The sequence below is a fragment of the Camarhynchus parvulus genome, chromosome 2 (assembly GCF_901933205.1).
Source record: "Camarhynchus parvulus chromosome 2, STF_HiC, whole genome shotgun sequence".
Classification (NCBI taxonomy): Eukaryota; Metazoa; Chordata; class Aves; order Passeriformes; family Thraupidae; genus Camarhynchus; species Camarhynchus parvulus.
Window position 1 is genome coordinate 43,808,914 of NC_044572.1, and position 27,000 is coordinate 43,835,913.

The 27,000-nt window shown below is 37.9% G+C and overlaps 1 protein-coding gene across 1 annotated transcript; it reads right to left on the minus strand.

Moving 5' to 3' along the window:
- Window positions 1-148: 148 nt before the first annotated feature.
- Window positions 149-26,775, minus strand: NPHP3 (nephrocystin 3). The gene is made up of 27 exons (XM_030969614.1): window positions 26,101-26,775; window positions 24,816-24,941; window positions 23,426-23,576; window positions 22,516-22,668; window positions 21,055-21,188; window positions 20,644-20,804; window positions 19,074-19,221; window positions 18,455-18,529; window positions 17,763-17,942; window positions 16,290-16,393; window positions 15,514-15,628; window positions 14,321-14,464; window positions 13,685-13,782; window positions 13,105-13,207; window positions 12,405-12,487; window positions 11,247-11,385; window positions 10,314-10,478; window positions 9,748-9,845; window positions 8,771-8,893; window positions 8,250-8,439; window positions 7,866-8,107; window positions 7,390-7,465; window positions 6,099-6,226; window positions 4,222-4,462; window positions 3,086-3,211; window positions 2,653-2,768; window positions 149-2,460 (listed from the first exon to the last, which is right to left on the minus strand). Exons 1-27 carry the CDS (start codon window positions 26,452-26,454, stop codon window positions 2,280-2,282), a joined length of 3,954 nt encoding a protein of 1,317 aa, XP_030825474.1. The 5' UTR covers window positions 26,455-26,775; the 3' UTR covers window positions 149-2,279.
- Window positions 26,776-27,000: the final 225 nt, after the last annotated feature.

The following is a 27,000-nucleotide window of genomic DNA, read 5'->3' on the forward strand; positions in this document are numbered from 1 at the left end:
AATAAACAGCATCCAAAAAAGCAGCACTAAGGATTTTTTTTTAATTAAAAAGATATTTAGGAATATAATGTACTCTAACTATAAAACACAAGAGAATATTTATTGCTTCCTTGGTTATGAACTTACAAATCAAAGTACATTGCCATGATTAAGTCCAGCTTTGTTTATTTGGCAATCTTATAGAAGTGTTCAGTTTTTACAATGTCTCATGAACGTTATTAAGATGTTGATATTCTGACAGTGTAATTAAATCTCCATTGAAACTGGTGACCCTCTGCTTTGAGGTGGAATTCTACACAGAAGTATTATTTGGCATATCCCATGTATAGAAATTACTTTTCCTTGCTGTCCATGAGGTACAGCTCCATGGAAGCTGTCTCTTAAGCTTTCTTTGGGTTCACAGAGTAGGCACAGGGATTCCTCACCCTCTTTGCTAAAGAACGATGGATTGTTGGGATCTGCTGCGTTTGAGGGAATCATTTTTTACTTTAATTCTTTTTCTTATTCCAAAACCAACCCTGCAACCTACGAGGAAGTTGGAGAGAAGTTGCTCAATGGAGATAGTAACAGTTCAGCAACAGTAACACTGAGGATCGAGAAAGTAACTTCTTATTTAAACTAGCTACAATAAGGGAAACTGTTTAGGAGAGGAAGATGTACCACTGCGCCTGTTAAAATCAGAATAGAAAGGACAAGCTAGACCAGACATCTGATAATTCTTTAGAGGAGAGAATTAGTGGGTCTAAGAACATGAGGCAACATAAACACACACAAACTGAGTAGGTTGAGGTTTTGGAGGGAAGGGGGGTTGGGTATTTTTGTTTGGGATTTTTTGCATGTGTATTTGTCTGTCTTTCCTTTTGCCCCTCTTTCAGTTGGTGACAATCCTGCAAAGAACTTTCCAGTTTTTAAAACTTTTTAAGGTGGCTGAAATAGAGTGGTAAACCCCTGCTTTGTTTACAAACCCATTTTCTGAATAAGAGGAAAATATCCAGAGAGCTATTCCGAAGTGTCAACTCTTAGTGCTCTATTGTAATACCTTCAGTAACTATTTTTGATTTGTGTTTTCAACTAAACCTTAATCTAAAAATCAAATTTGGGTTTTATATTTGTGCTGTCAGTTTTATATACCTTTTCTTTTGCCAAGTTACTGCATTACCAAAATACTAAATTCCTCCTAATCAGAACAACGGCTGAAATGAGTAATACTTAATTCTACTATAAAAGAGAAAAAACATTTGGAAGGCAAGTATTCCTTTGAAGTGAAGGCCAATTGCATTTTTAAAACTGGATCAAATTAACATTAGTTGCCTCTGAAATACTATAGTAGGTTTTCAAATAATTTTCCACTTACATTTCTTATTTTATAAAAAAGGTTTTTTTTGTATGTATTTAAATTGATGCATACATTTACGAACTGAATGAGAACAGAACTCAGACTGATTCTTCCAATGACTCAGTTATTAAGAAATACAACAGGCAGGTAGATTTGATTAATATTTCTTTATCTGATGGCAATCTATTTTGCATCACTAGGTTTTCCCAGCTAATACAAACATTCTTGTATTTTAAGGGATTCAGTAAGACTAAACAGTAGATGTATTACTAAAGGTTTAAGAACAGTAAATCTGGCCATAATCATCTTCATTCTGATTCCTCATTGGAAGTATTTTTATTGAACAGAATGGAATCCCTTCACAGCTTTAACTGTAGATGATGATGATATATTTAGATATCCTAGTTTCCCAAGGAAGCCACTTAATTTTGCACAACTCCCTTCAATGAAAGTTTGCTTAAGCTGAAATAACCCTGCAGGTAAAACTTGAGGTTAAACAGTATTTTCAAAGTTTTTTTCAAAATTACTATTTCTTCAGAAACAACTTTAAAGGCTTGTAAAAAAGGCAGGAAGGATTGATGATACAAAAATACACAAATTCTGTAAGCCATGCTGTTACAACACAGAAGTAAGAAATGCCTCTTAGAGTTTATACAATTGGTTCAGCTTAATTTGTTACAGTCCTGGCACTTAGGCTAGGAGGCATCAAGTCCATGGTTTTGGTATTAGCTACAACTTGAGCTAGTAAGTAATGTGTGTACCTATGAACAATGAAAGCAGCTCACTTTGTACCATACAGTCTGCAAAGTTAAGGCAGAATTCATGAAGACAGGTGTCAATCCCAAAACAGTACATAATCCTTGGAAAAATGCATTTGTCTTAGTAATTTTCTATCTACTTGAAAATATCCATAGAGACTGCCTCTTCTTGGAGTAGGTTTGTATCACCTTTGTCCATGTTCCAGCAAAGCGTTTGGTGATAATGCACTTTTTAAGCTGAACGTGTCTCCACTTGATGAGTGTCGAGAAGTTGCTTTTCCACCTATCAACAAAGTCTCTGCTTCTTTTATTTCCATAGCTCTCTTGTAAAGTTCAGCTGCCTTCTCAAAGTCTCCCCTTTCATAGCTTTGGAAAAGAGCAAAACAAACTTTAAACAAGCAAATAAAACAAGTATGTCAATTCATTTAAATTGAAATATACACCATACTATCAACATAGTGTACTTAAAACTCTCTACTTTCCTAGAAAGTACACAAGCCCAGATGTTTTGTTTCATGCAGCAACTTGCATGTATAGGGTTGAAGTATATTATCTTACCTTAGCACAGCCAAGTTTTTCAGTGTTTCCCCTACACGAGGATGCATTTGGCCAAAGCTGTCTTCATAAATCTTTAGGGCACGTTCATAGAGAGGCAAAGCTTCAATCTGTTTTTTCTTTGGGTAGCAGAAAGTTCCTTTGTTACAGATGTGTATTTCTTTGATACAGATGTGTAATACATAGGATTTTTCTTGCCAACATAGTATCAATGCATCCTAGATGCAGTATCATGCCTACCATTCACAGCAATTATCTTTTCCCTGCATTTTTCTTGCCAAATATGCTTTCCATGTTTAAAATGGAACCCAAGAATTTGCAAATACTATAAGGAATTTCCCTTTTCAATACGATCAAGTTTCTTTAGTTTCATTTTGGTACAAGTCATAAAAAAGCCTAAGACAGGAAAAATAAATGTTAGGCATGAAAAACTTACCATCTGACAGTAAAGGACAGCCAGGTTCACCAGAGCAGTTGCTACACTTGGGTGTTTTGCACCAAATGACTTCTGTCGAATTTCTACTGCTAGCTCATACAGAGGAACAGCCTTGTCAAGCTTTCCCTAGAAATAACATGAAAAAAATTATTAATTTCTCTGGTATCAAGATGGTAACAGCAAAACCTATTTTAAACAAAAGCCTTGGAGAAGATCTAATTATTTCTAGAATAAGGGGATAACTTTGCTAAATAATATGTATATTCTGCATAAATTATTTATCATGACTATTTATTAGAACCTAATTTTCAAAAATACTGGGCATATTCAACTCCCAGTTAATGTGTTTCTCGGCTAGGTCTATTTCTTCCTTTCTTAATTTATTTTTTGCCCACAAGTGTCCCATTGAGAAGGCTGTAAAAAGAATTTTCATTTGTACTTTTACTGAAATAATTGTCTCCACTGACTTTTAATTTGTGCTCCTTCAAACTAGCAAAGGGTTTTTTGATGCAAATATTGAGTGGTTTTGCAGCTTCCAGCAGCATGAAAATTAGAAGCTGAAGTGAGCAGAAAATAACATGACCCAAAACCATTCAATGCAGACAATAGCAGGTAAGAATTATTTAGCAAAAACATGAGCAAATTTTATCTAAGAGATTATGAAGGTCTTTTTTCTCTTTGAAGAACAGTGAAATGTGAAAATATAAAATAAATAAAATTCTTATAACCCATGGAACTTGATCTTGGTTCAACTGTTGGAAACAATATATCACTATTAAACTAATAATACCTAATGGTTACAACAACCATATACAAACACAAATATTCATAACACATTTTGAAATTAGAAAATGCAGAAGTTTATATTAATTTTACTCCACAGAGTGCTTTTTTCACAGGAGTAATGCTCATCTTTCACTGAGTCAACAGAAGTTGAAGGTGGCTCAGCCAGACAGTTTATTTGTGAGCTGCTATCTCCCTCATAATTCTAAAAGTTGCCCTTAAACTGACTGTAAACTTCAAGGCCATTGTGTGAAAATAACTATTCCTACACCCTAAAACATGATTTTTTCCATTAAGACAAAGACATTACAATTAATTTAGGTGATCAGAAGAGATAACGGATGTGTGCTCACCATCTTTTTGTACAGCACGGCCAGGTGTTTCACAGTGTAAGCCAAGGAGGGATGGTCTGGAGCTAAGGCTCTCCTCCTGATGTCCAAGGCTTTCTCATAGAGCTCCTCAGCCTTGTCATAGTGCTTCTTCTCATTGTACAGGGCTGCCAGGTTGTTCAGAGACTGCGCGCAGTCTGGGTGGTCGGATCCCAGCACTCGCTCCCGCATTTCCAAGGAGCGCTTCAGGAAAAGCTCTGCTGTCCTACACAACAGATTTGCTCATCAATACTTTAAAGCTGGTAACATCTGTACAGGCTGAAGTGCCTGTTTGAAACAACAAACTCAGCCTTGGAAACTCATAGTAGAATCTGTTCAGAACTGACAAAGTAGAAAAGACTCTGTGTAATGTCACTGCTGAAGCCAAGAGCACATTTAGCTCATGACAGTAGGGTGCTACTATTTCATTTCAGCTTTACAGCAGCTCCTCTATCAAAACTACAGGTGATCCCCCCATAAGACTGACAGCATCCATTTTTACTAGGCAGCTCCTCATCATCACATCCACACAAACCCTGCCACGCTATTCTCAAGAGGTCAGCTTAGTAAATCAGAAAAATCCACTTTATGTTAGAGAAAAAAAAGACCATTTAGACACAGAACTATCGGTTCAATTCTGGAGCTCTTAGAGAAGTGTCAAAAGGTGTTCACTCTATGCAAGGGCTTTGTGACAAATAATTATTCATTAAGTGACATATCCTTCTGCCACTGATTTCATTTTAACTACATGAAGTCTTGGACTTACTGGTTCAGAGCAGGAATATCCATTTTAAAAAGTTCCTAAAACCTCCACTAGAACAAAGTTTATACCTTTTTCCACCTATGAAATAGTGGAGATACAGCTGCTCTTGAAGTAGGTTGCGTTTAACAGGAACTACATATGAATAACATGGAATATTGAACAATCTTGTATGAGATTAGGTAAAATATTGCTCCTCTATAATCTGTCATTTCATGAGGGTAAACTGATGAAAACTCCACATGTCTAACAACTGTTAAAAATCAATTCCTTCACTGTAGAGATCGTGATTCTGTATGCAGATCCTAAATAATTATATACTTCTCTAATTATCCAAAAGCTAAGGGTACCTTAGACATCAGGTACAGGAAGAACTGGAAGTAGAAATACTTCCAGAACTCACTCTGTGCTTTTTGCTGGGCACTTTTGTTCTCTGAAAAGACTCAGTTCAGTAGAGTGGGATTTAGGTTACTTCACAATTCCCTCATAACACATAGCTTAGATTCCTCTGTCAGCTAAAGAAGTTGATATGAAGAGTGGTTAAACAAACAATCAGCACCTTGACCTTTTATTCCCCTTCTTCAACACCCTTGTTTATCTCTGTCTGCTTTTAGAACACCTTTGTGCTCTTCTGGCCCTTTCAGGCTTTTAGTGGGATGTCACGGTAAAAGCTGAGGGATTACAGGCACAATGACTATTTAGTTCATGACTTCTTGTAACACTGTCATAGAAAAACAACAATCCTGCTGTTCAAAGATGAACACTGCAAAAGAGAGTTAGAAAATAGTGAAGCTGAGCAGAGAAGGCAGAAGTTTGAGAGAGAACTGGAATTTGCACCAAAGGCTAATTAACTGTGGAACATCAATTCTGAATGCAGGAAGTGCACTGACTTGGTAAATACTCACATGCCAACAGCACCAAATAGAAAATAGGAGTGAATTTCACAGTCAACAAAACCCAGTAGAATGAATAAGGGACAAGTATTTGATCATGTGTCTGCATTTACTGCTAGATCTCCCTGCTCTGCCTCCACTCAGACATCTGAGAACATCTCAGACATCTGAGAACACTCAGTGGATGTGTCACAATCAGTGCAACTCACTCAAGATTATTCTGCAGGTAGTAGAGGACTCCAAGCTCATTTAGGGTTCGAGCATTATCTGATGTATCCTTGCCTAACGTGAGCTCTTCCAGCTGCAGGGCTCTTTGACGCAGGAGAGCAAAGCCACACTACAGAAAAAAGAAGGAAATGTAAGCCAGTCACCAGTACACTTAAAGTTTAACACTAAAGATAGAAAACCAAGAGTTTGGTGCCTAAGTAGCACAATAATCCTCCTTAAATTCTATTTTTGAGCTACATGGCAAATGCTTACTTACAATCTATCAGCACATTGCACAAAAAATGTGAAATGTTGGTGAAAATTTCCAGGCAATACAAGTTACTGTGCAGTCAACCTCTCTCCCTGTATCAGACATGCTAATTTGCTTAAACTCCACAGTTCAAATAACAAATTCAGATCAAATTCTTAGGTTTAGAACCTCAAAACTTAAAATCAATTTAACCTCCAATCCTAAACACCACATACAAATGCATATAAAATACTACTCATGGCTTCACATCAATCTGTTTAAAATGGGCAAGCAAGTTAATGCTTACAAACAAAATAAATCAAAGTAAAAAAAGTGCAGCCATTTTTACACACTCTGCTTATTTTTGATCTTTGCAGTTTTGATAAAAATATTTTTGCAGAAGAACTCATTACAGAAATAGACCTAATATTCATGAACCAAATTAATTCTTATTTAATGACTGTGGAAATAGCAACATGTTTATGGGTTTTTACTACTTTCATTAGAGCTACAACTTGAGCTCTGGAGTTATTAGCTGAACTCTTACAGTACAGGCATTACGTGATAAACTCTTAGCTCAAAAATGACAAAAGAAACCCTGTAGCTGAAAAAAAACACAGGAGAAGAAAACAGGGGAAAACTCTGTATGTCACCTAATACTTTTACTGGAATTTTCCATTGCAGTAACCACTGCATTCACTAGTAGGATAAATGCCTGAACTATTCTGGAGATCACCATTTTCCACTGTGACTTTGACACACAGTCGTATTGGTTGTAATTCTGCATCTCTGAAATGTATATAGCCACTTCTTTCTTTTCAACTTTCAACTCCATTCCAGTTATACTGACACATCTCCACTTCCAGCAGAGTTGAAAGGACAGTTACCAAAGCTGCTGCTAAGGTACTTCACTGCCTATGCCCACAATTATCAAAAGCCCATGAGCATTATCAGCTCTGCAGACTAAATTTATCATCTGTTTAGCACACATCTGTTTAGCAACATGCCCTGTACCTCTTCTTAAATATCAAGTACTGCCTTACCAGACTGCCTTTCTGCCTTGCTGCTTTCTGGCGTATTTTGAAGGACTTTTTCCTCAGTTGCTCAGCTTGTTCATATCTGAAAGTAGTTATTTGGAGTGTGAGAAGAATGTCAAATGTGGTATCAATAAGCATCCTGGAAAGATTCTAAGTTACTCAAGTGTACAGATTTGAAAATTTAAGATTCTTGAAAATAATCACACATTTTCAAATATAAAATTTACAAAATGATTAGGGACAGACAATATTTCTCCTTTATGTCTGGAAGTTTTTTTTTTAAACTAAGCACAAAAGTTGGCCCCTCCTATGTGACCTGCTACAAGAATAGAGAGGGGATGCTCATGGTTGCATTTGAACATATGAAACTGAAAAAAAAAGAGCCAAAGAAAAATTCTGGCCTCAGGACAAAAACTTTTGCTGTTAATTTTTTTTTGTACTACCTCCACATAAACCAAAACCAGCAGTGAAATTAAGCTTACTTGTTCTGCTTTTGGTACAAGGTTGCAAGTGCGTCAAGTTCACGGGCCACCCGAGGGTGTTCAGCTCCATAAGCGTTCTCAGAGATTTCCAGTGCCTGCTTATACAGCTGTTCAGCATTTCCAAACTTCTTCCACTGAACATACACCCCTGCCAGCTGGTGGAGTGACTGTGCCACCCTGGGGTGGTCTGGATCCAGCGCGGTCTCTCGAATCTCCAGAGAGCGCTGCAGAGGAGCTACAGCCTGGAACAGCCAAGTCCAGAGCGTGAGGGCAGCAGGCAGCATCCTCTATGCTGCAATAACTTGACTGCTGCCACAGAAAGCACACACTGAGCTCTGCCTCATTTGCCTTTTTGCTGTTACAACAATCTCTAAATGTACTTACCTGACTGAGAAGACCTAGGTCCTTAAGAAACCGTCCCAGGGTCTCATAAAGATCAGCCAGGCAGATCATACTTTCCTCTCCCTCACTGCTTTTTTCATATTCTTTCAAAGAGTCAAAATACTCAGCTGCCATAGAGCTCTTATCTTTCCCAACCAGCTGCCAGTAACTCAGCAATTCTGCAAAATGTCCCCTGTTTTAACAAGGAAAAAAATCTTATCTCTGATACCTTTCTATTCAGACTAATGCTAGCTTAGGAAAAAAGGCCTACATGCACAAATGTTGTTGTTATGCTACAGCATCTACAGAGACATTCCATGGAGACTAACACTATTCAACAGCAATATTTATTCCTTTACCACCCCCCAGGGTGTAACAGAATAGAAAAAATACATTATTTATATGGAAACAGCATTTAGCACTTCAGCCTCTACTGAGTATTTGAATCTGTCACTTTCTGGTTTATATTGACAAAAAATTACTAGAAATGTTTATAATGGCCAAAGCAGTTTCTACCTTTGTACCTTTTGTAAAGGTTTTGGGACACAAAGAGATTCAAAAGACACTTGTGTAGCTTTTGCTTATCACCCTGCTGTTGGAAGAGCCAGGGAAGTTCATCTGCACTTCTCCAAGTCACTCGGTCTTGACTATTGAGAGAAAAACAAATGTAAATTAAAACTCTGACAGGTCTAGCATCTTGTAAATTTGCTATGAAAACCAGGCAAGCATACAATTTCCACACCTGAATGTCGGAAAAGATTACTGTAAGACCTATGTACTCCATTTTCTTATATGTTCATTTTAATTTCACCTCAGAAGGCACTGGAACCCCCAGGCACTCTACAGGAAGCTGCTTCTCCATCCCATATGGGCTAATCTACACCTGCCAGCAGGACTGCAGCCCTGCAGCAGCCCATTGTCCCTTTGTGCGTCCTTTGTCTGGCACACTGTGGCCCTCTTGGCTTTCTCCTACCCAACAGCAGATGCCTGGAGGAGCAATAAGCAGCAGCCCACAGCTGGGACACTAACTTGAGATGTAAATGCAAATCAGTTTTCAAGCTGGATATGAACTTGTAGATGTTCAGTTGTCCTACCAGATTTCTTCTTATCTATGTGCTAATTGCTTGCTGAACACAAGTGGTTTTCTGCTTCAAGTCCCAAGCAAACTCAAATTTCCTAGCATTTACTGGGAAATCCATGGGGGTTGGAGACCACAAAAATTCATGGGGGGTTGGAGACCACAAAATAATTGATATGGTATAAATTCATGCCCTACATTTCCCAACAATCACTTTATCGTATACTCATTCCCCTTCACAGACCTCATTCTTTTCCAAAACCAAAAAGCAACATATCAATAAGTAAACTTCTAAGCTGACAATTTTGCATAGTTATTTTGCCATAATAATGTACTAAACTCAAAGAAATTATATGAAGAAACCAAAATATCTATGAGGCATGAAATCTGCAATTTAGCACTTCCTGAAGAATTCTGACCTACCTTAACTGCATGGTGAAATATTCCACTAGTTTTTGTCTATAGGCAGAAATAACATTTTCACCTGCTTCCATATACTCTAGTTTTACCATCTCCCAGGCCTGAAAGAAAATATAATTAAAAGAAAGAGAATGCATTTAATTTGTTTAAGTGCTGATGATACACAGGGTGATGAAATACATCTCATATTGTAGAACTGAAAATCTTCCAATGACAAAGGCACTACAAACAAATTGTCTTGCATTAGACCACAGCTCTGGTTATTCAAGCAATATTCCTTTCTCTTTCAATTCTTCTTGGTTTTTTTGGGAAGCCAATGTTTTCTAGGATACATGGAGTTAACAATTAATAGATTAGAAATTTATGAAGATTTGAAAGGCCAGATTTTCAGCAATACTGGTTTATCATAGTTCTGGTAGTTTTCAAGGTGTTTCTAAACCCAAGGAGAATGGATGAGCAAACATACATTTCAAGGCCTAGGTAGCTAACAACAGAACTTATCTAAAAAACAGGGGTTGGAGTCAGGAGTTGGAGTTTCACTTGCACATGTTTAGAATTACAAACTTTACCTGGAGGTGCTGGAACTTCAGCAAACCACAGCCATATGTCAGCAGACACATTTTGTGCAGGCTATGAAGGAGTGAGGCCAGCACTGCAGAAGTCAGCTCAGGATAAAGCTCCATCAGCTCTGACTCACTCACCCCATTGTGGCTGACACCAATGACACACAGTATCTGCATGAAGCAGAAAACAAGATTTCACACAGTTAGCAATATTTCCTGGAGAGCTTAGTTACACTGAAGTCTCAAGAAAAATACTGTTTATCACTGTGATAATTTTACAGCCAAAGGAAAAAAACCCTGCCTATACAGGGTCTCATAAAGATCAGCCCTCTCCATCTTCTCAAAGAAGAGACCTCAGTGTTAATGGTTTAATATTCTAATAGATAAAGCACCAAATGGGACACTCTGGGACAAACAAATGGCTCCTCAGACTTCCCAGAATGAAAGAAGTAGCAAGTAAGAGTATTACGTACTAATTAAAAAAATGTTTTGCACGAGAGGGAAATTCTGCAAATGTAGGAAGAGGAGTCAGAAATGTAATAACCAATGCCTGTGTTCATAAGACACCATGTTTTGATTGCATTTACTATGCTCAATGAAATTAATCACTAGATGCTGGTAGTGATCAGCAAGGAAGTGCTAATTCTGTATCACATCATAGTGAAAAAGCCCTACTTTATTCTGTGAGACAACAGCTCAGTTGTATTTAACACAAAGCAGTCATACATTCTATAATTATCCAACAGATGTAATTACACTAATTTAATTGTCCCTTCTATACTAATAATTACACTAATAATAATTGTCCCTTCTATACAATAATCTCTGAATCATATATATGAACTAATATAAATTTGTATTTACTTTTAAGTTAAGGAAAACTCTTTACAGGGAAGAGTATTCATTACCTGTAGAAACAGTGATGCATTCTCTGCTTACCTCTCTCAAAAGATCTTTCTCTTTATCACTCTGCAATGAATCCTGAATTGATCTCAGAACAAGCCTGTACAGTGACACTGTGTCTTGACACTGACAACATTGCAGAAGAATCTCATCAATGTTTCCTGTATTTCCAACACTGAGCAGAAGGACAAAAAGGGTAAGGTTTAGCATATTAAATTTGGCTGAGTAAGACTGATTTGAAACTACAGAAGAGTTCTATCTCAAATATTCTCTGGATTTCTACTGGGTTCAAAAGGTGCACAGCACCTGGTGAGATTTCAACAAAGAAGAGGTGAATTCTTGCAAACCGATTTCTGCACATTGTCTGATTTTTTCTAAATAGCTGCAACAGTTTTATTGAAAAACCTAGGCTGCAGTGTTCTTTTCTCCAGAAGGAGTACAAGCAGGAACATCAGGATGGATAAAGATAAAACCACATGCTGCTACTTCATTTAATGCATTTACAAAGCACATTTTCAGGAGCAATTAAGTCTTCTAGAACATAAAACATGAACAAAAATAATGAAATCAGTCACCTGGAGTAAATCACCAATTAGTGTATCATCTTCTGGGAGGCTCTTAACTAAAAATGCATCTTTCTCAACAAGAAGTCGTCTAGGTTAATAAGAAGCCAATGCACTTATTAGGTATTCTCTTGCACAACAGGGAAGATTAATTTTCTCCACAGCAGGAATTACAAGGCTAAGGACCATATGCAGGAAGTTAAACTAAACAGTTGTTGAACTTTCTTGTAGCCTTAAAAATCTGTGGGGCAAACTCTCTGGTACATCCGAAAATACAACACACCTGAATTTAACTGTTTAACAACACAATACCAACATTCTCCAAATACCTTTAAAAACCACTGAAGCAACTGATACACCCATAAAGAAGAACAAATTAAAATAAAATAAAAATAGAAAAGCTGGAAACAAATAGATACAACTTGGATTCACTTAGTATCAAACTGGTGACTGTAAACTCTCTGATTTCTGTTCCTGTTGCATTCAGAGTCAGTGAAGGGCAAAACTTCTCCATCATTTTTTCCTAACAAGATTCATTCTGTGTTAAATGAAAGTATTTCAGAAGGCTAGCCTACTTGAAGTCCTCTAATCTAGTGATGACCATAGTAATTTCCAAAACACCTCAACTTACCAAGCAATGGTTTTGCCCAAGAGAGTGACATACAAAGCATTGCAAGTCGTGGCGGAACGACAATGTCTCTCAAGCTTCTTCTCCTATAACATTTTAAATAATCATCTGAGATGAAACTAACCATACAAATAAAATGTTCACTGTTTGAGAAGAAAACAAAAGTTCCAGATATTCTTTTATGTGCAACATCTGAAGACTATAACATAGTAAGTAGTGCACAAAATACTGCACACATTTCCAGTTATAGGAGCATATAAGTGAAAAGTCCCATTTGAATTTAAGATGCAGAGTTAGGGTCTAACATTGTATCTTAACATGAAGGTTACCTTACAGAATTAGTCTCAAGGGCAAAGGTGAAATACTGTTTTTCCCAATCTGTCAGTGATTGTTACAGTATTATGCAGAAATAATTAATTAAAACATAATTAAAGCTTCTGGTATTCTAAAATAAAATATCACATTTACAACAGTATGTGCAACTGCACAGTTTTTCTGTTAAAAATTTATGTTGTTCCATCTGTGTTTCAGGGCTGTGAGCCATGGGGTAAAAATACTCAAACTTCATGCTATCTTGAGCAGTCACATTTAGTTTGCTAAATATAATTCTTTACTCTGGCAGCTGGGCTAATTTAATCTTTCCATGCTTTCATTAAAAGTTATACTAGAGTAAGGTATTTTAGAAAAACTGCAACAGACATACCTGCTCTTTAGTCAATTTAACATTTGCAGAGTTACATTCTGAACTAATGAGAGATTTAACATCTTTGGAATTCAGTGGATCAAGATGAAGAGTGGGCCATAACCTTTGGTAAGAGATAAAAAAGTCATATTTGAACCTTATTAAATCACAAAAGAGTAAAAAAAAAGACATCAGAGTTCCAGAGCTTTTTAAAGATTTCTATCAAAGCAGTAATTGAAGTTGTTCCCTGCTACTATGAAATTCTAGTCATCTGAAGTAAAATTTCCACTTTTAGGCTTATCCTGAATCTACATCATGGTACTGCAGTTCTTGATGTGCATCTGACTGCATTTAATATCATCTTTCATACAGTCATGTGGGTAGATCCATCACAGTAAAACAAAAATCTGGTTTTCCAACAGCTAAAATCTGTCATTGCAGCTAAAATAGAGAAGCTTTCATTTTCCTCATAGGTTGCAAAATCTTATCCTATTAAATCTCCATATCTTGACAAATCTGTCTGCTCTTCAGTGAGTAACTGCAACTTAAAATAATAATTCTAAGCCAGGACACTTTGTCACATCACAGAAATGTAACATACCTCCAAGCCTGCGGACACGTTTCTACATTCACTGATACAATCACTCTCACGTTCACTGGCAGGGGATCTATCAACCACTTCATATGCTTCTCAGCTTGCTTAAAAACAAATTTTCATTTCTTAACACAGAGGTTGTTCAAAACAATGCCAGAAGTTGCTATGTTTCATTAACTGTGCAACCCAATGAAAGGAGTCTTAAATTCTCCAGTCCTTTAAAATCTTTCATGAACTGGTCCTCTAGACAGTACTAAATGACCCACTTATATCTATCAGCACAACTATACACTAAATAAAGCAGATAGAATACTATTGTTGAAATGTTCACCTCATAAAAACCAGGCTATATACATGCCCAGTAAGTCAGCTCGTAGCCTTGAATCTTTGGATAAGTAATGTAACCAGACTGCTCAAAAATTAAGGGGTAAAGGTAAAATTTAGAAGAAAAATACCAAAACAACCCTAAAAAAGTTTATCTACAAAAATAACTCAACTGCACTTTTTACAAAACTATTTTCTATATGTTTTCTTCAGAGCAAAGCAAACACTAATATTTTTGTTACACAGCTATGACTGCACCTATTAAAATAGTCAAGATTCCTCTTAGGCTGACAAATGGCAAAGATTTTGAAAACATACCTGTATTTGGTCAATAGAGTCAATAATTATAATAATGCTGCCTTGATGGCGTGCAGAAAGCTTTTCCAGCCAACGGGGAAACTCTTCCAGAAGTTTAGCTGGATCAAAAGTCAGAGGTGATACTAACCAAGAGTGTTGCATAAGCTGCAGAATTATAAACATGTACAAGAAATTCTACCTTAAAAATCAGCTAGGATAGTTGAAAGAAGTCCTGTAGACACAAAAAGGAAAAAAAAAAGCAGTTCTCCCCCCCTACCTCACCCTCTCCCCAAAAAAACTCTGTGGGATGTGGGGGCAATTTTTCTAGTCAAGTTCACACAGAGTTCTTTCCTTCTAGTATATGCCGAACAAAGAACGTTCCTTGAACTCAGTGTGTAAATTCTAGAGAGATAACATTTACACAACAGACAAGAAATATGGAGACTTAAAGGACTTGAAGTTGCACAGATTAAACAGGCAAACATCTAAGATAGATGAAAAAACTGCATGGATAGCAGAACTGAATTCATTTTTCTACAGGTTTTAGTACTGTAATGCCCTTAGTGCTACTCTTGTGATGGAAAAAGCAAGTTCAGAGCCTGGCACAAAAATGATCCTTCTTATTCCCCACGTATTTAGCACACAACTAAAAATAAATTAATATAGGAGAGAGCCTAGTCTAGGAACAAGATGGTACCAAGTGGCCAACACAGCCTCGGGTTTCTAAGCACCTAGACACAAGATGTACCACCTGCCTCTCTCATTGGCCAGATGGCAGGGAATTCTGGAAGGAGTTTAATTATATGGTTTTATAAGTCATCAATATGGGTCACTGAAAACATAACTGCTAATGCTGATCTATTATGAATATCCCAGAGATGCTATTTAGTTGAGATCCATTAAGTGTATAGGATCAGATTCCCCTCATCCTATAATGCCTTACATTCCATAGACTCCTAGAAGAGTTTGGATTGGAAGGAGCTTTAAAAGGCCACCTAGTCAAACTCCCTGCAATGAGCAGGGGCATCTTCAACCAGACCAGGTTGCCCAGAGCCCTGACCAATCTGAACCTGAATATTTTTCTACTACATCTGTATTACTTTTCCGTGATGCTGAAAAATTTGTAGAAAACGTTATCTTCGCACACACACATACACACACACACACACACAGAGAGAGAAAGATGCAATGCAGGGCATGTAATACAGCATTACCTTCAGAGTAAGGCGCTTAATTATCAATGCAGTCTCTGAACTGGTAGACATGGGCCTCCCAACAAAGTGGTAAAGAATTAGAGTGTTTGGAGAATGCTTCTGCTGTAGTTGAATCCTAATGAAAGAAGGAAAGAAAAAAAGAAGACTCAACAGACTGTAATTTTGCAAATAGATCTCAAAAAAAATGCATCAGTTTTGCCAAAGAGTATCTTAGCTACACATGTTCCATGTTTATCTTACAAAACAGGATAGACATTTCCTGAGCTACAACTGAACTTCTAATGTCAGATTCCATTTTTTACTCTCACCATTACTGATAACAATTAGCAAGTGCCCTTCCTGGCACTGAACAGTCATGTGCCACTAAACTTTCAAAAAGCAATGACACCATCCATTTATCAGCAAATTTTGTCATAGCATACAAGTGACCGTAAAATTCTATGGTCTATGATAAATGATGAGGATTCTTTCTTTCTTTTGTATGAGAGAAGGGCAATACAATTGAGCTATCAAAACCACATTGTAATGCTGTGCAAAGATAGATATGTAAGTGATGCCTTACCATACAGTGTTGCAGCTGGCATCAGGGAGCTGTCAAAAGCAGCCCAGGTGAAATTAGCTACTGAAATATCACAAATCTTTCCAGGATGCTTCAATAACGTTAGCACTTTGTAAATGCCCCCATTTTATCTCTTATTACTGTCACAATGTTTGAAATGTAATGGAAACTCTTTTCTTAAATTTCATTAATATTAAAAAAAATAAATTTAAACTACCACTTAGACAGAAGGAGAGATTTCCCAGAGCCTGGTCCTCCTGATACAAGCAATGGTGGAATTGGTGCTGGTGCTGCTACTAGGTCATTCAGACGTTCAAAATACTATAAAAAAGAAGCAATCATTACAAATAGTCCAGTGTTTAAGGAAGAAATATAGTGCCTGGTATTGCAAACCATTTTGATTCAAAATGCATGTAACCAATTTATTAAGGTAAAGGAGAAACTGCTGAAATGCAATACAATACAAGTGTAAATAGATATTGCAAGGAAACTTAAACCACAGAATTTATTTTCTCTTTTTAAAAAGTGTAGAATTAATTAACACTTTCTTCAAAACTCTTTTTAAAATGGAATCTTCAGTGGTATTCAACAGAATTAGTGTTATTATAGTAAAGCAACACTGCTCTTTGTTAGTTCAGGCTTCCTTGCCCTGCCCTTTCCCCAAACTACTCCACTGCACTGGATATGGTTGCCAGGAAAAAGTTGGCATCTGCCATGAATGACTATTTTGAGCATACAAAGGAAGGCTTTCTTACAGCATACGAATGTCCAAAAATATTACAGCAGATGACAAAATAAACCAAAGCAAAACACTCTTCACTTGCTTGGGAGAAATATTTTGTCTTCGAAGTAAGAGGTGCATTGAGATATGCATTGGTATTTTTTCTTTAATGTTCTGTTATTCTATTGCTCTAGAATGTAGTAAAGATGCTACAATCATCCAAACCATTACCAATATAGGAGTGGTGAAGTAAAAGAATATATTGTGCTAGTAAAATAGGGGTACTAAGAATTTAAATGCAGTAACAGAAAATGCATGCTTATGTTATGCATGCCAAAATAAACTACTGCACCACATCCTGGGATTACTTTAATGTTTATCTTCCTACATTCATTATATCTTCCCAACATATTCCTGATACTCACAACTTAAAAAGTTTTAAAAAATTATTTCCAGTAATAAGTAAGTACTGAGGTATTCAGCAGCTTTCCACTATAAAGTTTCCTTTGTTCCTCTTTTACAGCTGCATGATGAGATGAAATCTTTTCATTAACCATCTCCTAAAGACCTAACTCCAGGTGTCAAGAAAGAGACTGGATTTCCTTGGGGAAAAATAAAAGAGAAATAAAAAAATAGAAGAAAAAAGATAGATACTCAGGGTGTTTTCTTATGATGACCAACATCTAAGAGGATGCTCTGCTTCTGGCACACTGTTACAGTGCTTTTCTCCAGTGCAGGCACAACAACTACTTCTTCATCAATGTCATTCAACAACACACCAACTGGCATCTCTCCCAGAAAAGAAATATGCCATCTACATCAGACATATGGCTTCTTCCAACATAAGGAGTGATAGCCTTAAGGATGCTCTCAGACACAGCTTCTTCTGTAGAAATGCATCTTGCCCAACAAGGGATGAAAGTGAGTTAATACTTTCTCTTCATCCATATACCTTTATAATGTACTCACTTTCTCAAATCCCAGCTCACATGTTGAATTAGAGGCTTGCTGAAAAGCTTCCATCTGTTCTTGTTCATCGTGTGCATCCCACAGTACATCACCAAAAACTTCTTCTTCAGGAGCAGCAGAGTCTTCCTTATTACCCAAATCCCTGCCTTCTAGGTCTGTCATTTCACACCCCAATATATCCTAAGTAAAAGGAAATTACATGGAGAAAACTGCAACTGTAGTGCCAGCACATATGCTGTTAGTCTCAGTATGAATGTGGCTCTACTAACACCAATATGCTCGTTTCCTTGCAGGGTAGCAAAGAACATAAATAAATAAGCAATTAAATGAAACTAAGTTAACTCTGAATGCACAGGTCTCAAGACATTGATTTTAAATATCTCATAGTGGAAACAACTCACCACAAGAATAAGGAGAGGATGCATCTATGATATGGATAAAGAGAAATTAAAAGCTAATTAAGGCTCATAAATAGAACCCTTTTCCATGGTCCAGTGCTTCTGTCCATAAAAGCACTGCTCAGTTTGGGGTTTTATTTTCCACTTGCACATTTCCTTACTTGCCAGATATTAACGATAAAACAGAGAGATACTTTGAATCACACCTAAGTACCACATAGTAATCACATTGACATCATTTAAGATCATAAATCAACATAGACATAAAAAGCTAAAATGCATGATGCACTTTACCTGTTTAATTATTTTTTCCACACAATTATAGATTTCATATGCTCCTTCCTCCATACCTCCAACATGGTCAATCATCTGAAAAAGTAAATGGAAAAGCATGACACAACTCTGAATCCAAGTGAGAACAATATTTAGGACTTCCAGCAAAAACATTCTGGAACACATTTAAATTCCATTCTGTTGTCTTCCTTAAGTAAGATTCATTTTGCCTAAGAACTTTAAAAGTTGGGCATCTAATTTCAGCTGTTCTCAACCATTGTCTCTGTAGAGGAAAATAGATCATAACTGATCGATTTTTAGGCAGCAGGAATCTCTCTAGAGGTATACTTCATTCCCTTCAGTGGCTACAGAGGGACCTCAGATAAACAACTTTGCCATTTGAATGCCTAAATACAGGTAAGAAATTCTAACCTTACAGCATAGCCATTTTTTTTCAGTGAAAATGTGGTGGCTTTTTTTTTCTACCCTGCTAATGAAAATTTCATAACATTCATAAATTTCAGCTTCATCAATCTGCTGACAGAATGAGCAGCCAGGGCAATGAGTGCAATGCAATTTCTTCTAAAATCTGGGACTATCAGCATGCAGTGTTGTTTACAGCAATTTTTAAATGCCATACCTTTGCTTTGTTCATGCAAGAAATTTGCTCAATTAACTGTTGCACTGAGACTGAACTGACTTTGCCGTCCTCCCTTCTGTGGTAAATTAACCGGGGTTTTTCTTCTGGATTTCTCAAGAAGGCTTCTTCACAGTCCTCCAACAAACAACTAGATTGGAAATCAGCATTCTTGTGCTATATTACACTGCTGTAGTAAACAGTTCAATCAACACAAGCTCCGAAGATGGGTTTCACTGCAAAATCTAATTCAAAAGTCATATCTATTTATAGCAAAAAGCAATCAAATACTTCAACAGAGAATTTGAGAAAAATTCTGAAGCAAGAAAAAGCTAAGAGAGAGATTTATGCTACTTGTACCAAAACCAGCAAAACCATGTATTAATTTTTACAATTATTGTTTGGTAAATTTAAAGTTGTTTTTCCTGTCATAGCAATATGCAGAGTGAAAGGTAATTGCCTTGCATGGAAAAAGTATGGTTTCACATATGATTAATAAGCATCATATATATGCTTTGCTACCAGTTATCTGAAGGTTCTGTTCTATCTTTGATCTTTTTAGGAAGAGTCCTTTAGTATTTTTCAGGTGTCTTGGGTGTCAGTCTTTCAATTTATAGTATCTTAAAAGGAGAATTTGACACCTCCAAATTCAAAAGCACTTTGCATTTATATATGTGAATGATATCCACAGATATCTATTGCTGTTCCACAAAGGAACTGTACTACTTGGGGATGCTGATAATAGCAGACAAGATTGCCCAAATATTACCATCTTTACACAAGCACTACAATTCTCATCAGAGTTTTTCTAAGAGAAGTTCTCTAAATTAATACTTTCAGGGGCTTTTTTTCCCTGAATATTTTGTTCTTACACATTTTTGCTCCACATACATAAAACTGGGTTATTTGGCAACAGCATATAACACATAACAGTAACATTCCTAACACAATTCAAAAGTATCCCTCCTTTGGTGTATTTTCTTTAGTGAATCATGCTTCTTCTTCTAGAAGGTTAAGAAATTACTCATTGAACAAACAGACCACATTCCATCACTATTTGTCATGAAACATCATGACTTCACTAAATCAAAGCTGTCAAAAGACAGCATACAGTAACACACAGGAGAGCCATGAAATTAGTCTCAAAGACAGCCAAAACCAGGAACTAATATGTGATAGAATAAACCTCAAATACTATGGACAGGTGTAAGGCTAGATAAGCAAATGAAAAACACTGAGGACATTCACATCAGCCATCTTGAAGTCCTAAGACATAACCACATGCCCAACAGAGAGCTCCTCTTGGAAAGCAAAACATTTCTGTATGTTATTAAGACATTGTTCAAGCTGTATTTTAAGAGAATTTGTAGCTACAAGAAAAAGAAAATGGTACAAAGCTGATTCATTCTTTTTAAGTGTCTACACTAGCAAACCTAAAGTTTGAAGGAGTATCACTTTGAAGTTACTAGCTTAGGAAACATACTGAGCAAAGCATCCCATACATTTTAATAAACTATGCACTCTGCATAAATTACAAGCTGCCATTTGTTTCACCAGCCTGGAAAATACTCACCTTGGCAAAGTTAAATGCAGGAGCAAAATTACTAATGAACTTTTTTCTATTTCCCATTTTCTTACATCCTGAAGAGGTCTTTCATTCTCTGCTGAAAAATTAACGACTTGAAAGAAGTACCCCATTGTTTCACAGACTCTCTGAAGTTTTGGAGAGTAGTTCTGAAAGCAAATGAGAGCAACAGTGCTTTATTACTAACCATGCATAGCACTAAGGACCTACCAAACAAATCTCAGTTTCTTTTCTCTAAGCACTTTGTTCCCCTGAAGCCCTTGACAATACTTTCACTGATTTCACTGAAATCAGACTACACCTACTAAAGCTTTTAAGAAGTATTAGACAAATTTCTGAACCAGCATCACATTGGAAACAAGACAGCACATAAGTGAGTACAGGTTTGGGGGTACTCACTCTAATGAAGATGGTCACTTCTGGCTGAGTCTCATCTGTACTGATAATATAACATCTTACTGTGTTACTCCACAGAGAGTGGGAAAACAGAGGAGTAACCTGCAATAAACTGGCAACAGCAGCATCCCAATCATCTGCCAATGAAAAAAAAACCCAAAATGAAGTCTTAGACATCTTCACATGTCAACGCACCGCATAACAGTTAAGTCATCACCTCTTAACATCCTGAATACTACACTTCATTTAAAATAGTAGCAGTGTTTTTACTCAATTATTTAAATTTTACAAATTTTGAGAACTCATACCATTTGATAATGTCACACAATTTGACAATGTGGCAAAATAAAAGTGTTAAATATGTTCATATTGTCATCACCACAATGATATCTCCTTTAAAAATGATTGATGAAATGTTTCCACAAAATCAAGCTAATAGTTGTAAAATAAGTACCAATATGCAGGAGTAATAAATTCACTCATAACCAAACATTTTTTTGTCCTTCAGACCTACACATATTTCAATTAGACCACGTGAATAAATGACAGCAAAACACTGTGGGAATTTCCTCTTCTGGAGAAAAAAATCCATTGCTTTCTGTAGCACTGTATGTTTATTCCCTACAGAAGCAATGAGTTTTAAAACTTTCTTAGACTCTTCATTTTGTGGCTGGTCATTCTTTCAAGATAGGAATAGGTTCTCTTCTCAGGACCACATAGATTGATGAAAGGCTTAGTGTATGAAGCTGGAACCACCACAGGGAAGACCCACCCCTCCCACTTTGCAGGCACAGATTTGTGAATCAGACAGAGCCTGAAGGATTGAACTAAAAAGGGAAAAACTGCTAAAAGCCAACTATATCCAGGAGAGGTTCCAGAGCCAGGACAACAGCAAAGGAAACCAGAGTATCAGAAGCCAATATACAAGAGGCCACTTGGGAAACAAAGTTCAGAACAGCAATTATTGACAAGAAAATATCAAGCACTGATTTACATTACAACTGTATATCCTGGTCTTACAATCAGATTTCCATAAGTGGCCTCCTAGGCAGACTCAAAATCCATGCAAAATCAATGAACAAAACAGTGGTATAATTTATTCTAATAAGAATATGACATTCATACTCAGGAAGTAGAGAATCTGAATACAAATGTAAAAGAAGAACACCAGCAGATATTGAAAGAAGGAGCCACTATCTTCCATTCTCAACATAAGGAACATATTAACAACCAAGCACTGGTAACTGCTGTTTGCTAAAATCACTGCTATACATACCATAGTCATCATATATATTAAAAATATAGCTACATTTCCTTATTTTTTACAAGGAAGTCCAAATAATCCTTTAGTTAAATTACCCAAGAGTGGACAGAAAAGGATCTAAGAAGGAACAGAGTTATTTAAGCATAGTTGAAAAAATTCCACAGACACCAATCCCAGCAAAACGAATTATCATTACTTACCTCTGTTTATATTTGCAAATGGTCCCTCGACATCTATGGAGCTATGAGCAAATTCTGGCCCTCTGAAAGATTGCTGAAGTTGCATCATACTACCCATGGATGGCTCACTTCCCAACACTCCTCCATTCCAGTATTCAGACGGCGCCCCAGCAGCTAAGAATTGGAAAACAAACAAAAACCCCTCTTCATTTTCACTACACAAGGTAAATTGTCAGTTCTAAATACTCCAGCCACATACCACTGACCATATTTTTTTCCTTCAGCAGATTTCCTCACACCTTTGTGTGCTGTAGTTCTAAATGGTTGCTTGTCCAAAAATAACGAGAATCCATGACACCAAAGGCTGAGGGTATTTCCTAATATTTGCTATTACATAGATTGCTCACATACCCATCCTAACCCTTTCCATGTTAGTAAATTCCTCATACAGCATATACAAGGCTTTGTACCTACTTCTTCTTTGTTAAAGATCTAACTCTGCTGTTCTGGAACACACAGCATCTGACACTGGCATATGTCATCATCCAAAGTGTCTAAGACTCCCTCTAGTTTCTGGTGTGATTTTTGGATATGCTGGAGCATCATCTCTCAGATACAGAATAAGAGAACTCAGAAAAGACTAGAAACTCAGAACAGCTAATGGAACAACTTTTAAAAAGTGTTCAAGTAACTGTGTCTAGACAGTATTCTGTTTTCATTTACTCATTTGTAACATCAGAAATGTGAGGTTCCCACAATCTAAACCAAGTTTGCAAGGTTTGCTGCTTTTACTCTTCAAACTACTTTAAGCTGCTTTTCATCTGGATTAATAAAACTTTTTTTCAAAACAACATAAATAGACGTCTTCTGCTTTACTCTTTGGAGACTTCAGTCATGTTCCAACATAAAGTGATGGGGATGAAATGCTCACCTGTAACATCTGTGCAATTATCGTCAGAATCAGACTCTTCAGGATCAAACACTTGGATTCCCTGGGCCTGGAGTCTCTGGAGTTTTGCTTCTAGCTCTCGTTTGGCCCTCAGTAAGTCCTGGATCTCATTTTCTTTAGTTTCTCTAAAAATCTATTAGCAGGAAGGAAAAAAAAAATCAGCATCTATTCCTGACCTCATGTTATCTACTTTCAATTGGAAAAGTAAGTTTTTAGCATTCATTTACCAGGCAAAGGCATGAAAATGTCAATCTGAAGCCATCATGAATCAGAAATAAGCAAGAAACCACAGTTTAAAATTATCTATTTTTAAAATTTTACCATTATAAACCTTAGCATACCATTCTGAAAGAAGCCTGCATTAGCATGTTCATTAAAAATGAAAACAAGTATTTTTACTTTTAAAACTTTATTGTCTTCTAAAATTGCTACAAATGTAACAATTTTTTCAAAGGTTCCCTTTTATTCTTCCATGTTTTTATTTACAATTACATATAATCTTGTATTTACATTTTATTGTTGTAGAAATATCAATTTCCTACGACAGAAATTGATCAAGCATCTCCAGCTGTCCTGTTTGTAACTTATTACCATCATGTGGGAAAGAAAACATGAATCTAGTTCTAAATTCAAAGAAATGAAGTAGTCTTCAAGTCTCATTTTCTTAAATAAGGTCTGAACCAATCCTCTTTTTATATATCTGACAAACATGAACTACATGTAGTTACAGACAACTAAAATTAAGGACATGAAAAATCTTGAAAATAGTGAAAAACTAGGACCTGTTGTGGGCGACAAAAGTATCATCTGCAGCAAAGGAAAAGCAGAAACATTTGCCTGGCCTTTCAAGTCATTCTGCAGGGAGTGCAAACTGTCTCTAACTATCATATTTTTGCAGCCAAAAGAGCTGCACCAATACACAGTTTTTTAAAAAATGTAAGCTAGACATGTTACACCTTACAATTCAAGGTATAACATTTATTATGGAACTCTGTGGAGTTCCATTATTTACTAATGGAACACACTTCAGCATGTGTCAGTTTGCAGCTCATGTCTTCTCGTCACTCTCAAATATAAATATACTCCTGTGTTCAAATTTAATGCAGGAATTTAGTTTATGATGTATCACTTCATATTCTTATTTTCATATTTATAAAGTTATTTCATATTTTTTTCCTCTTAGTCTTACAGAGAGTTTTCAATAGGATTACTTTAATGGAAATAGGCATCTACTGCTACGACACTCTAAGGTATCTTTAAGAAGGAGAGGCTCTCATGAAAGCTTTTGGAGAAGGGTTCATTTGAGGAATGAGAACAAGTGACATCCATCTTTTTTGGTCATTTTCCCAGGAATAGAAAAGTCAAACCATACCTTGAATTGCCTTTTGACCTTGTCTCGATCATGTTCAAAAGTAGCAGCTCTCTCCATGGCTTGGTATTTAGCTTCTAATGCACTTTCTTTCTCTCTAAGTATTTTCTGGTATGTTTTCTGAAGTGCCTAAAAACATTTAGTAATTCATTTTTTTCAGAGTTTTATTGCCCATAAGAGGTTTCAGATCACTTTTCAGGTCCGACTACAGTATTATCTCAGCACCCTACATCTCTCCATCGAGTCCAACTCCTGGTCCTGCACAGGACACTCCAACAGTCACACCACGTGCCCGACACCACTGTCCAAACACTTCTTGAACTCTGTCAGGCTTGTGCTGTGACCACTTCCCTGGGGAGTCTGTTTCAGTGCCCAGCACCCTCTGGGTGAGGAACCTTTTTCAATATCCTGCCTAAGCCTCCCCTGGCACAACTTCAGCCCATTCCCAGGTCGCCACAGCTGCGCAGAGCATGGTCCCCATCCCCAGAGGTGCACTTTGAGGGCATCCCAATGGTTTGGCAGGAGAGCACCGGGACCCCACTTCCCCAGTGTGAAAAATGCGTATTTTATGATTGGCTTTTCGCAAATATTAAAATGAATATTATATGTGTTGTGTTTGAAAGTAATGCTGTATTAATTCTCTTAAGTAGTGTGTTAAATATAGTTTTAGGTTATAAAAAATGCTAAAATAGAAACTATGCTATGTGGGATACTTTTTTTTAAAGAAAGGACTTGCAGAGAAATAGCAGCCACAGGACACCTAAATCTTTCAGAGAAAAAGAATTTATTGCCCTCTTATCAGAAGAAACGAACTTCTTCCTGCCTGGAAGGCGCTGTTAGGATTCAGAAGAAGTTGACGATGACCACACAGAATCCTGTATTTGAATAGAATTTATGCATCATGTAAGAAGTGTATGACTATGCAACAGGCTATTGTTTTTAAGGGTTAATCCTCTGTTAACGTGTGTCCTTTTTCAGGCTCGTGCTGCCCAGAAAAAGGTACCCGGACGTCCGTAACTCTTTGTCTCTATTGTCTCATATTGTCCTAATTCAAATTGTCCAAATTATCATTACTCTAACTGTATTACTATTCTTATAACCATTTTATTACTATTAAACTTTTAAAATTTTAAAAACAAGTGATTAGCGTTTTTCACACCCAGCACCTTGCCTTCCCTCGCACCCGTCACCTCCCTGCCACAGCTTTCCCCAGGAAGCGGGACGAGTCCCTGGCAGCCTCAGCATCGCGGCTCAGTGCCCTCAGTACCCGCGGGGCAGCGGGCGCTACCTGCAGCTCGGCGCGCAGCCGCTTGTTCTCCCTGTCCAGCTTGGCCTCCTTCTTCACCATGGAGGCCACCTCGTTGTTCTTGCTGACGCGGAAGATCTCGTACTCCTTCCTCAGGCGCTCGTACTCGGCCACGCACTCCAGCTCCTGCACCGAGGCCGTCGACTTGAAGCTGGCCCCGATGAGGCCGCCGGGCCGGGAGCCGCCGACGCGCCGCAGGGACCCGCGCAGCAGCCGCGCCTTGGGCTTCACCTCCACCGGGATCTCGCAGGCCTCGCCGCCGCCGCCGCCGTACGTGTCCTCGATCACCTCCCCGACAGCGCCCGCAGGGCTCACCAGGGACGACGCCGTGCCCATGGCCCCGCGCCCGCCCGAGGGCGAGGCTCTAACTCCGAGCCCAGGGCCCGCTGCCCCCGGGGGGACCTGGCGGCGGGGCCGTGCCCGGCGCGGAGCCTTCCCGGCGGCGGCTGCCGGCCATGGTCCGCTCCTTGCGGCCGCCGGACGAGGAAGGGAGAGCGGGAGGAAGCTTCCCCGCGGGCCGCCTCTCTCCCTCCCTCTCCCGGCCGCTCCCGCCCCGTCCCGTCCCGCGGCGGCTCCCGGCTCCGGAACGCTGCTGGAGCAGCCCGGGAGGCTGGGGAAAAAGCGGAGAGGGAGAGCCGCGGGGGCTGGCGGCGGGAATCTGCTGCTCTCAGCTAAAAGTGACAGCATTTTAGGGTTTTGCTGCTAAAAACCAGCTAATGTGAGGTCACGGCAAACATTCCCATTCCCGCTGCCCCCATCTCAGCCTCCTCGGGGATGCTTTATCAAAAAGAAAAAAAAGTTCCCATTTTCTCTTCCCCGCGTCTATTTCTCCTCAAGTGTCTATTTCTAATCTGTAACCTGCCCCGGAGCCCTCAGGTTGCG

Coding starts and splice junctions, on each gene's coding strand:
- NPHP3 (XM_030969614.1), bottom strand. CDS start 26,454: ATGGGCACGGCGTCGTCCCTGGTGAGCCCTGCGGGCGCTGTCGGGGAG. Junction 20,805..21,054: donor AAGTGACCATCTTCATTAGA/GTGAGTACCCCC, acceptor ATTTGCTTTCAG/AACTACTCTCCAAAACTTCA. Junction 7,466..7,865: donor TTGTACCAAAAGCAGAACAA/GTAAGCTTAATT, acceptor AACTACTTTCAG/ATATGAACAAGCTGAGCAAC.